This window comes from Notothenia rossii (assembly GCF_949606895.1).
Source record: "Notothenia rossii genome assembly, chromosome: 3".
Taxonomy (NCBI): Eukaryota; Metazoa; Chordata; class Actinopteri; order Perciformes; family Nototheniidae; genus Notothenia; species Notothenia rossii.
In genome coordinates, this window is record NC_136901.1 from 17,310,980 (window position 1) to 17,326,795 (window position 15,816).

At 39.1% G+C, this 15,816-nt stretch overlaps 1 protein-coding gene across 2 annotated transcripts in view; it reads left to right on the top strand.

The window, feature by feature from the left end:
• Positions 1–15,816, top strand: part of heatr1 (HEAT repeat containing 1) — a 70,755-nt gene that overhangs the window by 12,031 nt on the left and 42,908 nt on the right. The window contains exons 9-17 of one of the 2 annotated variants that reach the window (XM_079667770.1): positions 4,326–4,410; positions 4,517–4,618; positions 7,744–7,861; positions 11,320–11,424; positions 11,886–11,984; positions 12,062–12,150; positions 12,444–12,643; positions 12,735–12,856; positions 14,594–14,809. In XM_079667770.1, the coding sequence (XP_079523896.1) occupies positions 4,326–4,410; positions 4,517–4,618; positions 7,744–7,861; positions 11,320–11,424; positions 11,886–11,984; positions 12,062–12,150; positions 12,444–12,643; positions 12,735–12,856; positions 14,594–14,809 (1,136 nt within the window). The remainder of the gene's footprint in view (positions 1–4,325; positions 4,411–4,516; positions 4,619–7,743; positions 7,862–11,319; positions 11,425–11,885; positions 11,985–12,061; positions 12,151–12,443; positions 12,644–12,734; positions 12,857–14,593; positions 14,810–15,816) is intronic. The other variant, XM_079667771.1, reaches the window with a different exon arrangement.

Below are 15,816 nucleotides of genomic sequence, written 5' to 3' on the forward strand. Positions count from 1 at the left end.
CCACACACACACCTACACACTTTACCACACGCACCTACACACTGTACCACACGCACCTACACACTGTAGCCTAGCATACACACACCTACACACTGTACCACACGCACCTACACACTGTACCACACACTAGGGGTTTCACCAACTAATCGACTAGTCGACTACCTTTACCACTAGTCGGCGCTGTAGGCCCTAGTCAACTAGTCGTGAAAAAAATGGAGGTAAACGAGGTGCTGCAAAATGCTACAAAACACGTCCGACATTCTTATGTATGGCAGTACTTCAACGAAGATGTAACCAACTCCACAGTGAAGTGTCAGTTGTGTACAGCTGTACTGAAGTACAATACAAATGCATCTGCTATGCGCAACCATCTGAAGATGAAACACCCGCTGCCGACAGCTAGCACTAGCAGTAATGCTAGCACCAGTAAGCAACGGACCGGCGTCAGCACTGAACAGAGGCAAACGAACAGCAAGAAAACACGGGTCAACAGTGATGCGGATGATGAGCTACGGGATTACTGCCAGCGGACACCTCATATCCCCACAATGGATAATCCACTGGAGTGGTGGGCAGAAAACGTGCACCGCTTCCCCCGCTTTCGAGGAGCTACCTGGCTATTCCAGCCACAAGCACCCCGAGTGAGAGGGTTTTTTCCCTGGCAGGCAACACTGTCACCCGAAAGCGGTCAAGCCTCCTTCCCTCACATGTCGATGCGTTGGTGTTCAAACCAAAAATATGGAAAGGTGGACGTTATCGTGGAGGACAGCGAATAAAGTGTTGCGCAATGCGCTGTTGCGCACTGGATTTACGTGGCATGTATGTAAACAAGAGATTTTTGCTGTCGATTTTGGTGAGTCCAGTTTCTGTTTGTTATTTACTCAGCCATGTAACACAAATTAAAATGCAGTGTTTAATGTTACTGTATGAGTTCCAATAGAAAATACAGTTGTACTTTACACCTCTCTTTGTGTGTCTTTATTATGACGTCACGACTAGTCGACTAGTCGACTGCTATTTTGAAAAACGTGTCGACCAGTAAATATTGGTAGTTGTGAAACCCCTACCACACACGCCTACACACTGTACCACACACGCCTACACACTGTACCACACACGCCTACACACTGTACCACACACGCCTACACACTGTACCACACACACACCTACACACTGTACCACACGCACCTACACACTGTAGCACACACACCTACACACTGTACCACACGCACCTACACACTGTACCACACGCACCTACACACTGTACCACACGCACCTACACACTGTACCACACGCACCTACACACTGTAGCCTACCATACACGCACCTACACACTGTACCACACACGCCTATACACTGTACCACACGCACCTACACACTGTACCACACACGCCTATACACTGTACCACACGCACCTACACACTGTAGCCTACATACACAAACCTACACACTGTACCACACGCACCTACACACTGTACCACACACACACACACACACCTACACACTGTACCACACACACACCTACACACTGTACCACACGCACACCTACACACTGTACCACACGCACCTACACACTGTACCACACACACACACCTACACACTGTACCACACACACGCCTACACACACACCTACACACTGTACCACACACACACACACACACACACACACCTACACACTGTACCACACACACGCCTGCACACTGTACCACACGCACCTACACACTGTACCACACGCACCTACACACTGTACCACACGCACCTACACACTGTAGCCTACCACACACACGCCTACAGCTCCTAAAGCATATATATATACCAGGACACAGCCGTTGTATATTTTATGTGAAGCACTAAATGGTTTTCGAAAAATATCGACTCTTTGTTTGTAGCTAGCTAGCGTGGAAGCTAGCGTGGACGTTAGCCCGACTCGGAGTACAAGGACCCACACCCAATTCGCGTTGATCAAACAGTGGCCTATGCAACAGAGAGATTTTATTTTTCATCAGGATATTGGAAGAATAGGAGGGATTGAGGTCAATCACTGGCACTTTTTTATTTTATTTTAAATGGTACACTTTATGTTGAACTATTTATTACGTTGTTGGTGCAACTGGCACTTTATGTTGAACTGTTTATTGTTTTGGCCAAGGTTATTGAGAGAGTTGGACTGAAATGTATTAGATTTTTTAAATCAACTGTTGGTAAATCAACAAAGTCTGTTATGGCCTCTGAAGCAACAGAGAGATGTTTTCTAATAGTCAGGGTTTCCAATGTTCTGAATGTACTTGAAAGTATTGTGTTTTACTTCAAAAACAAAGTGTTATAGTTTACAGAAGGTCTACCTACCTATAGGCTACCTGAATCTCTGAAATGTACTATATTCCTAAATATGCTATTGCTACACTTTATGGCCAGTGTACCACCTTGAAAAAAATAAACAATGTTTGTGTTGCTTAAGCTTATGTATTCAGTCATTATTCAATGGTATACTGAAATCCATGTGAAAAAAATTGCTTCTCATTGTTCTCAGGTCAAATATTTATATGTGATTAAAAATGCGATTAATTCATTACAAAGCCTGTAATTAATTAGATTAATTTTTTTAATTGAGTCCCGGCCCTAATATATATATATATATATATATATGAGAGAGAGAGCTCTGTTTTCCAGCCTGACCCTATTTAATTTATTGTTTTGGTTGTGTGTGATTTAATTAATTTATTATAATTTAATTAATTTGTTTTATTTATTATATATAATTGAAATATTTTAATATTATTTCACATTTCATTTGCAATGTTGAATGTTCAATAACAAGTTATGTTTGAAAGGATGTACTTGAATTATTATTATATATTATCATTATGTCTAAAATGGTCTTAAAACGGTGCCGACAATATTATCGTTTATCGCAATAATTTCCAGAAAAATGTATCGTCCAACAAAATTAATTATCGTGACAGGCCTAGTCTCTCTGTGTATTTACATGTGTCTCTAAGTGTGTCTCTCTGTGTATTTACATGTGTCTCTAAGTGTGTCTCTCTGTGTGTTTACATGTGTCTCTAAGTGTGTTTACCTGTGTTAACCTGTGTCTCTCTGTGTATTTACATGTGTCTCTAAGTGTGTCTCTCTGTGTGTTTACATGTGTCTCTAAGTGTGTTTACCTGTGTGTTTACCTGTGTTAACCTGTGTCTCTCTGTGTATTTACATGTGTCTCTAAGTGTGTCTCTCTGTGTGTTTACATGTGTCTCTAAGTGTGTTTACCTGTGTTAACCTGTGTCTCTCTGTGTATTTACATGTGTCTCTAAGTGTGTCTCTCTGTGTGTTTACATGTGTCTCTAAGTGTGTTTACCTGTGTTAACCTGTGTCTCTCTGTGTATTTACATGTGTCTCTAAGTGTGTCTCTCTGTGTGTTTACATGTGTCTCTAAGTGTGTTTACCTGTGTGTTTACCTGTGTCTCTCTGTGTATTTACATGTGTCTCTAAGTGTGTCTCTCTGTGTGTTTACATGTGTCTCTAAGTGTGTTTACCTGTGTGTTTACCTGTGTTAACCTGTGTCTCTCTGTGTATTTACATGTGTCTCTAAGTGTGTCTCTCTGTGTGTTTACATGTGTCTCTAAGTGTGTTTACCTGTGTGTTTACCTGTGTTAACCTGTGTCTCTCTGTGTATTTACATGTGTCTCTAAGTGTGTCTCTCTGTGTATTTACATGTGTCTCTAAGTGTGTCTCTCTGTGTGTTTACATGTGTCTCTAAGTGTGTTTACCTGTGTGTTTACCTGTGTTAACCTGTGTCTCTCTGTGTATTTACATGTGTCTCTTAAGTGTGTCTCTCTGTGTGTTTACATGTGTCTCTAAGTGTGTTTACCTGTGTGTTTACCTGTGTCTCTCTGTGTATTTACATGTGTCTCTAAGTGTGTCTCTCTGTGTATTTACATGTGTCTCTAAGTGTGTCTCTCTGTGTGTTTACATGTGTCTCTAAGTGTGTTTACCTGTGTGTTTACCTGTGTCTCTCTGTGTGTTTACATGTGTCTCTAAGTGTGTTTACCTGTGTGTTTACCTGTGTTAACCTGTGTCTCTCTGTGTATTTACATGTGTCTCTAAGTGTGTCTCTCTGTGTATTTACATGTGTCTCTAAGTGTGTCTCTCTGTGTGTTTACATGTGTCTCTAAGTGTGTTTACCTGTGTGTTTACCTGTGTTAACCTGTGTCTCTCTGTGTATTTACATGTGTCTCTTAAGTGTGTCTCTCTGTGTGTTTACATGTGTCTCTAAGTGTGTTTACCTGTGTTAACCTGTGTCTCTCTGTGTGTTTACCTGTGTCTCTCAGGTGAGTCTCAGGCAGAGCTCTCTGTGTTGGAGAATATTCTACAGAACCTCCCTCTGATCAACGGCCTGGACCAAACCGTGGCTCGGTAAACTCCATATAAAACCACCTGAATAAACTCTGAGATAAACCACACACATCACATCCCAGTAACACCAGTACAAACACAAGTGATGTGTTTCTGTCTCCTGCAGGCTGCTGCTGGAAGAGTACCTGAGTCAGAGAGACGTCTCTGCAGAGACTCTGTCCTCCATGGACCTGACGCTGCAGCCTCTGATCCGCCTGTTTGAGTCCCGGTCAGTCTGCACCTTTATTATTTTACTGGTGGAGCTTTGAACAGGTAGAAGGTTTGTTCAGTGTTTCCCCGTCAGTGGAGGCACAAACAGAAGTCGTTGTTCCACAGCATTCACTATTGTTCTTCAAATCTTTATTCTTCAGTTCTTAAGTACGTTTTTTGGCGTCCAATAACTTCCGCTTACTTTCAGCTACAGGAACCATTCAAATATCAAAATATTCAGCCTTTTCAGCACATGATAGGACACTTGACATGATTTATATACTTTTTAAACTATTTTTGTTAACATGTAACTCAATGGGAGGAACCTTAATATCCTCGTTTAGCTTCACCGTGTTGATGCTACTCCACATACTTTCAGCTAGAGACTTCATTGCAACTTTAAAACGGTCACAAGACGTTCAGCTATTAAACTTGTATTCAGATTTTTTATATATTTTTACAGTTTCTGACTTATCACAGTTTAAGTTTTGGTACATTTTTAGGCCGTTTTCGATTTTATAATGGTTGTCTATGGGAAGGACTCTTCAGGGCTAGAGTGCTTGACGTCATCACTTAGAGCAGGGGCAGCGATATGCGCATGCACAATAGTCACATCGCAGGACGTGCAATTTTTTTTAATGATTTTTACTACTTACAATACTACTAACACCACAACTACTCATACAGCTACTACTTCTGCTACTATTACTACAACTGCTACTTCTACTTGTACTTACAGTTAACTACTACGTACATTTGATATCTAACTCCTTCAGCCTACTTTCAGCTAGAGAAATCATTCAACTATTAAATAATTCAGCTATTTCAGGGCATTGAGGCTAAACATTTAGTTATTTATACCTTTTAAACTTTTCTTTTAAATATTAAGCTTCATCACTATTTTTCCTACTCTGGCAGTTTTACAATTCACTTTCAAGATTTCCAACAGTGCCGTTTGAGCTTCAACAATTTTAATTCAAATAATTTCACTTTTCTGCATCTTTCCACTAAGTTCAGCAAGATACTTACGAGGCTTTTTAGCTAAAAGCAGCTACAGTCACCATTCAGCAATTGACATTTTCAGCTTTTTCTGCATTTTCAGCTAAGTTCAGCAACGAATTTGCGCAGTTTACAGCATTCACACGCATTTTCAGCAGGAAATTTATTTTATAGTTGGGAGTAGCACCAAACCTTTAAACGTTAAAATATTTCCACTTTTTTATTTTAATATTCCAACTTTAATAATTCTATTTTTCTTCAATATAGAGACCCTCCAGAAAAACGTGATTCTGCGATCGCAGAATTGACCGCATAATCAGCAAAATGGCGCAGATTTTTAAAAGGCCGCATAATCCCCGCATTTTTAAGTAAAAAAAAAAAAAAGTGAACTTGTCTTGACGTGACGTCATCAGCTCGCGCATCACAGAATGTAAACAACACTGTCTAGAGTGAACGTTTGGAGCTCACACGATAGAGAAAACACCAAGATGAAAAAATCTAATCCATCTCATTTACCGACGAACATTTCTACTAAAGACCAGGCAAAAAGTGGGGGGAAACTATTCTGCACCCCGTGCTACTGTGTGTTGGAGTATAAGAGAACATCGACGTGACGACCCACTTTGATTCATTCAAACATTCGCTGCTTTCTGCTGCTGCGGACAAGAAAGCCAAACAACTCACGTTCACCGAGGCATCAACCTCCAAAACCCTTTAGAGGGCTACAAGAAACGAAGTGAGTAGCCTACAAGATTGAAGCTGCAGATAACGAACGAGTAAATGAAAACAGAATGAGGTGTGTGTGTGTGTGTGTGTGTGTGTGTGTGTGTGTGTGTGTGTGTGTGTGTGTGTGTGTGTGTGTGTGTGTGTGTGTGTGTGTGTGTGTGTGTGTGTGTGTGTGTGTGTGTGTGTGTGTGTGTGTGTGTGTGTGTGTGTGTGTGTGTGTGTGTGTGTGTGTGTGTGTGTGTGTGTGTGTGTGTGTGTGTGTGTGTGTGTGTGTGTGTGTGTGTGTGTGTGTGTGTGTGTGTGTGTGTGTGTGTGTGTGTGTGTGTGTGTGTGTGTGTGTGTGTGTGTGTGTAAAATAGCCCAATTGCTTTTACATTAAATAAACATTGAATGTGTTTAATTGAATAGTAAAGGGGTTTAACGTTAGTGGCAGGTTGTGTGTGAGAGAGAATAAATAAGACAGCCCAATATTTTAATTTTTTTTAATTATTTTTTCCCGCATATTTTGCAACTTCCCACAATTTCACCGCATAAAATCACATAAAAACCCCGCATGTTTAATCGCATAATAAAGGATTTTAGCCCGCATAATAAAGAATTTTAGCCCGCATAATAAAGGAATTTAGCCCGCATAATCAAGGAATTTAGCCCGCATAATCAAGGAATTTAGCCCGCATAATCAAGGAATTTAGCCCGCATAATCAAGGAATTTAGCCCGCATAATAAAGGAATTTAGCCCGCATAATAAAGGAATTTAGCCCGCATAATCAAGGATTTTAGCCCGCATAATCAAGGATTTTAGCCCGTATAATCAAGGAATTTAGCCCGCATAATCAAGGATTTTAGCCCGCATAATAAAGGAATTTAGCCCGCATAATCAAGGATTTTAGCCCGCATAATCAAGGAATTTAGCCCGCATAATAAAGGAATTTAGCCCGCATAATCAAGGAATTTAGCCCGCATAATCAAGGAATTTAGCCCGCATAATCAAGGAATTTAGCCCGCATAATCAAGGAATTTAGCCCGCATAATCAAGGAATTTAGCCCGCATAGTCAAGGAATTTAGCCCGCATAATCAAGGAATTTAGCCCGCATAATCAAGGAATTTAGCCCGCATAATAAAGGAATTTAGCCCGCGTTTTTCTGGAGGGTCTAAATATATTTCTAGTTTTTTTTTCTTAATTGTTCAGAATGGTGAAATAGAAATAATAAAAATAAAATCCTTTTATCTTGTTATATTCCAACTTTTCTAACATATTTACAATAGTTTTCCTTTAACATATATAATTTAAAACTCTGCAAAAATATTCCTCCGTTTTCACTTTAAAATATTCAGACTTTCATTTCAAAACATGCCTTTATTTTGTAATTTTCTCTAAATATTTGTCTATAACTCCCACCATATCCCCCCCCCCTCAGGTTCTGTGTGGCTCTGGACGGCATCCTGGCAGGTCATGTGACCAGCGTCGACAGCAGTGATCAGAAACGTCTCTTCCACCGCTTCCTGTCTCTGTCCATGAGCTGCGGGAAGTACCAGGTAACCCTGAAGTATTAATACTTCACTGTGTAGTATTTAGTAGTTTCACTTAAGATATAATAATAATAAATAATATCTAAAGTAGTCCTGCAGAAAGAGGGATGATGAACAGTAGTCGTTCCTCACGGTGTAGTAATTATTAATGTCACCTCTCTTATTATAATAATAAATAATATCTAAAGTAGTCCTGCAGAAAGAGGGATGATGAACAGTAGTCGTTCCTCACGGTGTAGTAATTATTAATGTCACCTCTCTTATTATAATAATAAATAATATCTAAAGTAGTCCTGCAGAAAGAGGGATGATGAACAGTAGTCGTTCCTCACTGTGTAGTAATTATTAATGTCACCTCTCTTATTATAATAATAAATAATATCTAAAGTAGTCCTGCAGAAAGAGGGATGATGAACAGTAGTCGTTCCTCACTGTGTAGTAATTATTAATGTCACCTCTCTTATTATAATAATAAATAATATCTAAAGTAGTCCTGCAGAAAAGGGATGATGAACAGTAGTCGTTCCTCACTGTGTAGTAATTATTAATGTCACCTCTCTTATTATAATAATAAATAATATCTAAAGTAGTCCTGCAGAAAGAGGGATGATGAACAGTAGTCGTTCCTCACTGTGTAGTAATTATTAATGTCACCTCTCTTATTATAATAATAAATAATATCTAAAGTAGTCCTGCAGAAAGAGGGATGATGAACAGTAGTCGTTCCTCACTGTGTAGTAAGGGTGGGGGAAAGAATCGATACCGCATAGTATCGCGATACTTTGCGTGGCGATGTTGTATTGATACACGGATGCCAAGTATCGATATTTTATTATATAAACTGTAGCATATCCCTCCGAAAGATGGTCGTACACTTGACTGATGATTTCAAATGTATTGAAAACTCAAAAAAACAACGTAAGAGCTACACAAAGAGACAAAACAACAAATACATTTAAGCTACATCCATATGAGCATTACTTTAGAAAATCATTAAACAAGTGAACTTCAAATAGTTAGCAAAGTTATAATACAGTATATTAACGAATTAAGACACAAACCACATGTTTATATTACAGTTGACACTAATCTTGTGCCTCTTCGGCGGTGCTAACTAGTGTTGCACGGTGTACCGATACTTGAAAGGTACCGCGATACCCTGCCGTTAAAAACGTTACGATTCCTCAGTTTCATTAGTATCGGTACTTTAAGAATGACGGGGGAAAGCGCTGTGAGCCTTGTGTGTTCAGCGCTCTGCTTCCACTCCCTGCACTGCAGGTGTGCCTGCAGTCCCGCCCCTCTCCAGCACGCTCTAAGTCCCTCCCCTCTCTCGTGCACGCGCTAGCTGCCAGAGCATGTGAGAAAACGAGAAGCATGGCTGCAAGTGGGAGTGCAACTGCCGCTGCGCCTCGGCTTGTTGACAAAAAAGACGCCAGAAGCGAAATCTTGATGTATTTGAGCCATATCTCTGACAGTGAGGGTAAGCCTACGGACACCACGAGGCCTGTTTTAGATCCCTGCAAACCAAGGGAGCCAACACATTAAACTTGGCTAAGCACCTCGCCGACCGGCATCCAGAGCTGTTTAAAGAATTTAAAGACAGACAGGTTAGCGAATGTGATAGATAACATAATTACATCATGCTCAAGCCCATGGCCTCAAATCTAAGTCAAACAAGTTTAATTTATTTTGTGACAAACAAACGGTTTCGTAGTTTGACGAGGCAATTAATGGCAATGATAACTGTCTAATATGGCTAACATTTGCAATGTACATTTTGTCAATAATTATTTATATTACTCTACTATTACATGTTAATAACATATATAGTTAACTATCAAAGAAATCACAAACTCAAGTATAAAGAAGAGACCATGTTGAGACCAAAACACTTAACAGATAAACTACACTTTTATTGATCATGAAATCAGAATCGGAATCGCAATTCTTGACTTGGTATCGAAACCAAAATGTTGGTATCGTGACAACTCTAGTGCTAACACTTAAATGTACACTTTATCTTTTGATATCGCTGTATTTAAATGTTGATATCTCCGTTAATATCTGTACTTTATCTCAGTTCTTTTTCTCTGTCAAGTTTTTGCTTTGGGAACAGTAACTTCCTGCTAATAACGCAAAGTCGCCTTCAAAATAAAAGCATGTCTATATAAAACAGGAAGTTACGTTAAGACTAGGGATGGGAATTTGAAAGCAAATGTATATTCGAATATTCAACCCCCAAAAAAACAGTTAACCGAAATATACATATCCTCTAAAAAACAAATAAAAAAATTGAGAAAATCTTTTTCAAAAAATAAATAAATACATATTCAAATAAGTATAGAAACCAAGTCGAATTTGTCAAATGTATTGAACTGGTGATCACAGTTTGAACAGTTGACAGCTATATGCCTACAGCTTTCATGCTTAAATCGTAACTTGGTTTTTAAATGAAAGAGGGATCATACACGAACGACATAACAGGTTAGGGTAACGCATCCCTATTAAAACAGAGATCACAACCTATAACAGGGCCTATGCACAGAATGCAGCTGTTCAATACTCATTCTTCTTTAAGAATATGAGCATGTCTACATGCTCAGGGGAGAGGCGGAGGCGATTCACAATCAGGCCAGCTGTAGAGAAGACAGCTGGAATGTGGGCATAAGATGAGGTTTGAGTCTGCGTGATCTGCGTGTAGGGAGAGGCAGCAGCCATATCATTAGCTAGATCTAGCTAGATCTGATGGATTTGGACATAAACGCGAGTGAAGTATAACTGGGCGCGCGCGAGAGAGAGAGAGCGAGCAGCACCTGCTGTGAGGGACCGGCGAGCGGAGCAAAACACACCTTTAGACCAAACACGATTAGCTATGGCACTGGCGTATACATTGAATTATTCCATTTGATATTATGTAATCAACTTAGACATCCCTCCAAAGAAATATATTCATAACTCATATTCGAATACCTGAATCATTTCGAATATTCGATTAATCGTTCCCATCGCTAGTTAAGACATGTATACAATTGCAATAAAAGTAACAAATACAATGCCATCTCCTTTTCAGGTTCAAAGAATGCACATTGGGTTATTTCCATAAAATATTACAATTGCAAATACATTTTTTAACCAGGAAGGGAAGACGGACATGGATATGACCCATGTGATTTGCAACATCGCAATATATCGTATCGTAATACTTAGCATATCGTAGAATCGCAATACTATCGCATCGTGGCTTAAGTATCGCGATAGTATCGTATCGTGGGGAGCCTGGTGATTCCAACCTCTACTGTGAAGTAATTATTAATGCCACTTCTCATATAATAATAATAATACTAATAATAATAATAATAATAAATATCTAAATGATTCCTGCTGATGGGGGATAATAAACAGTATTAGTATTTAATTTATCGTTATAATAATAATAATAACTAATACCCGATTCCTTTCTGCAGATCTTGGGCGACTCAGACACGTCTCTGCTGCTCAGCCTCAAACACCCTCAGCCGGTTGTCCGAGTCTCCGCTCTGACTCACCTGAAGGACGCTATCACCTACCAGGTAACCATGTTTCACTTCCTGTTAGGACACAGCTCAGACAGTTAGCATCACTGCAGACAACAAAACACAGTCTCTGTATCTATATTTACCTCCGTTTCATTGAAGATATCACATCTTCAGATCGACCCAATTTAAATGTGAAATTCTTATTTTAAATTTTTTTTCCCAATAATTCTGACAAAATATTTTCAAAATGTTCTAATTCTATCTCAAAGTGATCTGACATGTTTTCCTTAAAATATTTGTATGTTACCTATTACAAGTCTTTGAAATCTTCTGTCTGTCTATTTAAATACTTCTTTTTTTTAAGGTATAAATATATAATGTGTGTATATATTTAAACTTTTTTCTCGTAATACTTTTTCTTTTTTTTGTTGTAATATATACTTTTTTTTTTGCAGATATTTTGCTTTTTCTGTTAAAAATAATAACCCTTTCTTTCCCGATGTGTTTGTATTTAGCAGCAGAATCTGAATGCAGCGTTCCTCAGAGACGTTGTGATGGAGAGTCTGCAGGACGACGAGCCGACGGTCGCCGCCGCTGCCATCAAAGTCCTCGAGGTGAGGGGGGTTTATAATACATTTATATATTGATTTAATATATATAGCGCCAGAGATCTGACGTTTTTTCTGTCAAGGTGCTGCTGGATGTGTTGGAACCTGAGGACGTGGTGACCAATTTAGTGTCCCTGCTGCTCAGAAGACAAGTGTCCCATGCTGAGGCCTGGTCAGTGAACTACACACACACATATTTTTCTCAATATTTCATGTTTTTCCAATTTTTTTATTTTTTCTCATATTTTGAATTTGTTCTCATATTTGGACTTTTTTCCCGGTTTTGGACTTTTTTCTCGTATATTGACTTTTTTCTCAGACTTTGAATTTTCTCTCAGAATGTATCTTTAACTCATAGAAAAAATTGTGTTCGAGTTAGGAGACAAGGGTTGAATAAATATTTTTCCTCTGTCCTATGAATGGTGTGTTCGCTGCCCTCTGTAAGTCTGAGCTCCTCTGCTGCAGGCTGCCGGTGCTGACGGAGGCGGTGCGTTTGCTGTCCGACCCGCGGCTGGGAAATGGGGATGCTGAGCGGCTGCAGAGGGCGGGCTGGAGGCTCCTCCCCCTCCTCGTGCTCTCCTCCCCCGCTGACCTTCCCCTCTCGTCCTGCCTCACCCGCTGCCCCCTCCTCAGGACTCACCCCCTTACCCTCACCTGGGAACAAGGTAACGCTGAGGGCATTATATATATTGAATTTGTTCAGTTATCTCATTTCAGGATTATATAACAATAAGAGATGTTTTTGTTTCCGGTCAGAGCTGGAGGCGCTGATGAAGACGAGATCTGAACCAGACTTCCTGGTTACTGTTAATGAGCGCCTTGTCTCCACGATGACCAAAAACATCTCCGACATGGAGAAGCTCTGCAGACAAGATGCTGTGAGTTCATAACCTAGCAGAAACCTGCAGAAACCCGAAGTCTCAGCGTCTGTTTTAACTTTAAATGTCACATTTTGAGACATTTTTCATTATTTGTATTATATATATTACAACTATTCTACAGACATTTTTAGCAAATATAATTTTTAACAATATATAATTTTTTTTTTTTTAAATAATGTAATGTTACTTTTTACTGCCTTTTTCAATTTCAAATATTTTAGTTCAGTATTCTAAAAATATAGGCACAATATGTGAAAAATAAGTCGATGGCGGAAAATAAAAGTGAAAAATTATTTAGATTATCTGAAATATATATATATATATAAGTGAAAAATACCCTTTTAAATAGATAAGAAATATCCCCAAACATGTTTTCAAACTGTAACGGAACAATTATTGGCATCTGAAAAATATCCCAAAATTAGGTTAAATATTTTCTAAATAAACTGAAAAATTACCGACAGTATAGTAGTAGTAATAGTAATTGTCCCAGAGAAGAACTTGGGTTGCAGCACATCACAAAGGCATTTAAAAAGATAAATGTATGTTTGAAATATACCATTTTAAATATAGAAAAAGAATAAAAAATTGGAAATTCAATGTGAAAAAATGACTGAGATCATGTGAAAAATAAGCAAAAAATATTCACTTTTAAGCTATTAAAAAAATATATCAAAAAGTTATTAGTTAATACTAGGGGTGTAACACATACACATACCCGAAATTATTCGGTACGGGCCCTTCGGTTCGGTACACGTGTGTACCGAAGTCTACCGAACGAATATAACGTTAAACTTAAAAAATTGAGAACATGAACAACTTTTTGGAAGTAATCTCAGGAGCTGCGTCGCAGCATTCAGAGTAATTTGCTCACATTGGGTTCAACGCGTCATAGAGCGACCAAGTCATTTCATTGGACGAGAGGCATACTATGAGAGCTGGTCACAGGGATTCGTCAAATGTTCAAATGTACAAGGATGACGGACAAAGACAGGTGGACCGAACCAAAGCTGTTTGTCGCCATTGTTCAACTAACATTGGTTACGCGGCTGGCAATACATCAAACTTGCACACTCATTTGAAAAGGCATCACCCGTACGTGAATATCACCGGTACCAAAAGAAAAAAGACTGAGTTGCAAACCCAACTCCCACTAGCATTTAAGCCTCCACCACTCGCAAAAAGTTCAGACCGAGCCAAAGCTATTACAAACGGCAAATATCCTTATGTTGCCATGTTAGCAAAGCGCTACCTGGCTGTACCTGCTACCTCGGTCCCTAGAGAGAGGGTGTTCTCCACAGCAGGAGACATTGTTAGTGCCAGCAGATCTGGCCTTTCGGCAAGCAATGTGGACAAGTTCATCTTTCTTTAAAAAAACATGAAGATACAATGACAAGCAAGTCCTAATGTCAAACTGGCTGCTTAGGTACGAGTACAGTACAGTTCAAATACAGATTATTTCAGTTCATCGAAATGCTGCACCTTAATGTTTATTTGATCATATTTTGTATTTATTTGAGTGAATACATTATTCACAGTTTAATAATAATTTTTAAAAAAAGACATATGTTTTGCGAAAAAAAATTCTGCTGTATCGAAAACGAACCGAACCGTGACCAAAAAAAAAGATATACGTACCGAGCCAAAATGTTTGTGAACCGTTACACCCCTAGTTAATACAGAAAAATAAAGTCCGTAAATGCGTTTATTAAAATGTTAAATGTTGTCTTTCAGCTGGAGAAGCTGTCTGCGCTGGTAGAGCAGCAGAAGGGCCCCTCCCTCGGGGCGCGGACCTCTTTCGTGGTTCTGACCCGGGTCCTGCTGCAGGTCCTGGGGGAGCTGAGCGAGATGCAGCACATCATCACCGCCCAGAGTGTTTACCAGCTGCTGGAGCGCCCCCTGCTGGAGGCCTGCAGGGGTGACAACCTACCCTCCTCCACAGAGACTCAGGTCAGAGTCTGCACACTGACTTTATCCATAATTATTCAAATGATTGTATGAAGTATGGAAATACTCTTTTATTTATTATACGAGTCAACATGTATAAACATGTACATAATTTTTTTCAGATTTTCATATATATTTCTGATCATTTTTAGAACTGCTTTCTACTATTTAAATTGTATTTAATAAAAAGCACTTGTCACACAGTTTCCTAATATATTTAAAACTTTTAGTAGTAACTTATTTTTCTAACAAAGGGTTTTTATAAGTAAAACATAAAAAAATGTATGCAATTTCTCTTTTTAATCCAAATCCAACTTGACAACACACAAAAACAACCCAAATGTATGCTTTTTTTTAATAGGCTTGAATGGAGCCAAGCCGTTATAAAAAAATAAAACAAAATTGTGAACAGGCTTTGCTACAACAGTACATCACAGAGACCAACGCTAAGCGGAGGGACCTTGATCGGGTTTTTTTTTTTCATGCAACATTGAGCAAACAACCATATTAGATAAACAAGAAGCTTGATGTGAAACGCAATACATGCCATCAGTCTTTCATTACGTTTTTCAAGTAACCTACGGTTCTGTTGAGCCATGCAAGTTCGATTTTACACAGTTTGCAGGTAACACACTTTTGACTGTTGTTTAACCTGTTTAACCCCATCTGCCCGCCGGCAGGGGGAAAAACGCATAATCTGCAGGAAACAGCGTCTGAGGGCTTCTTTATATTTAATAAACTAAACAATAAATAAACAGTTTTTAGCAAAAAAAACACAGGACTAACGCTGAGCCTCTGAATTAGCACTGAGCGAAAAAATGCTAATGCCGTTAGCACAGAACTCACGGTAGGGCTGTACCCGAATATTCGTTCGTTGGAGTATTATTCGGGTTTCAATTTCGTTATTCGTTTGTTGTTTCGTTTTTTTTCCCTGTTTTTTTTCCAAATTGAATTTATTGAAATCTCCAATATTAACGTAAGAGCTTGTGCCTCTTCGGGGGGTGCTAACA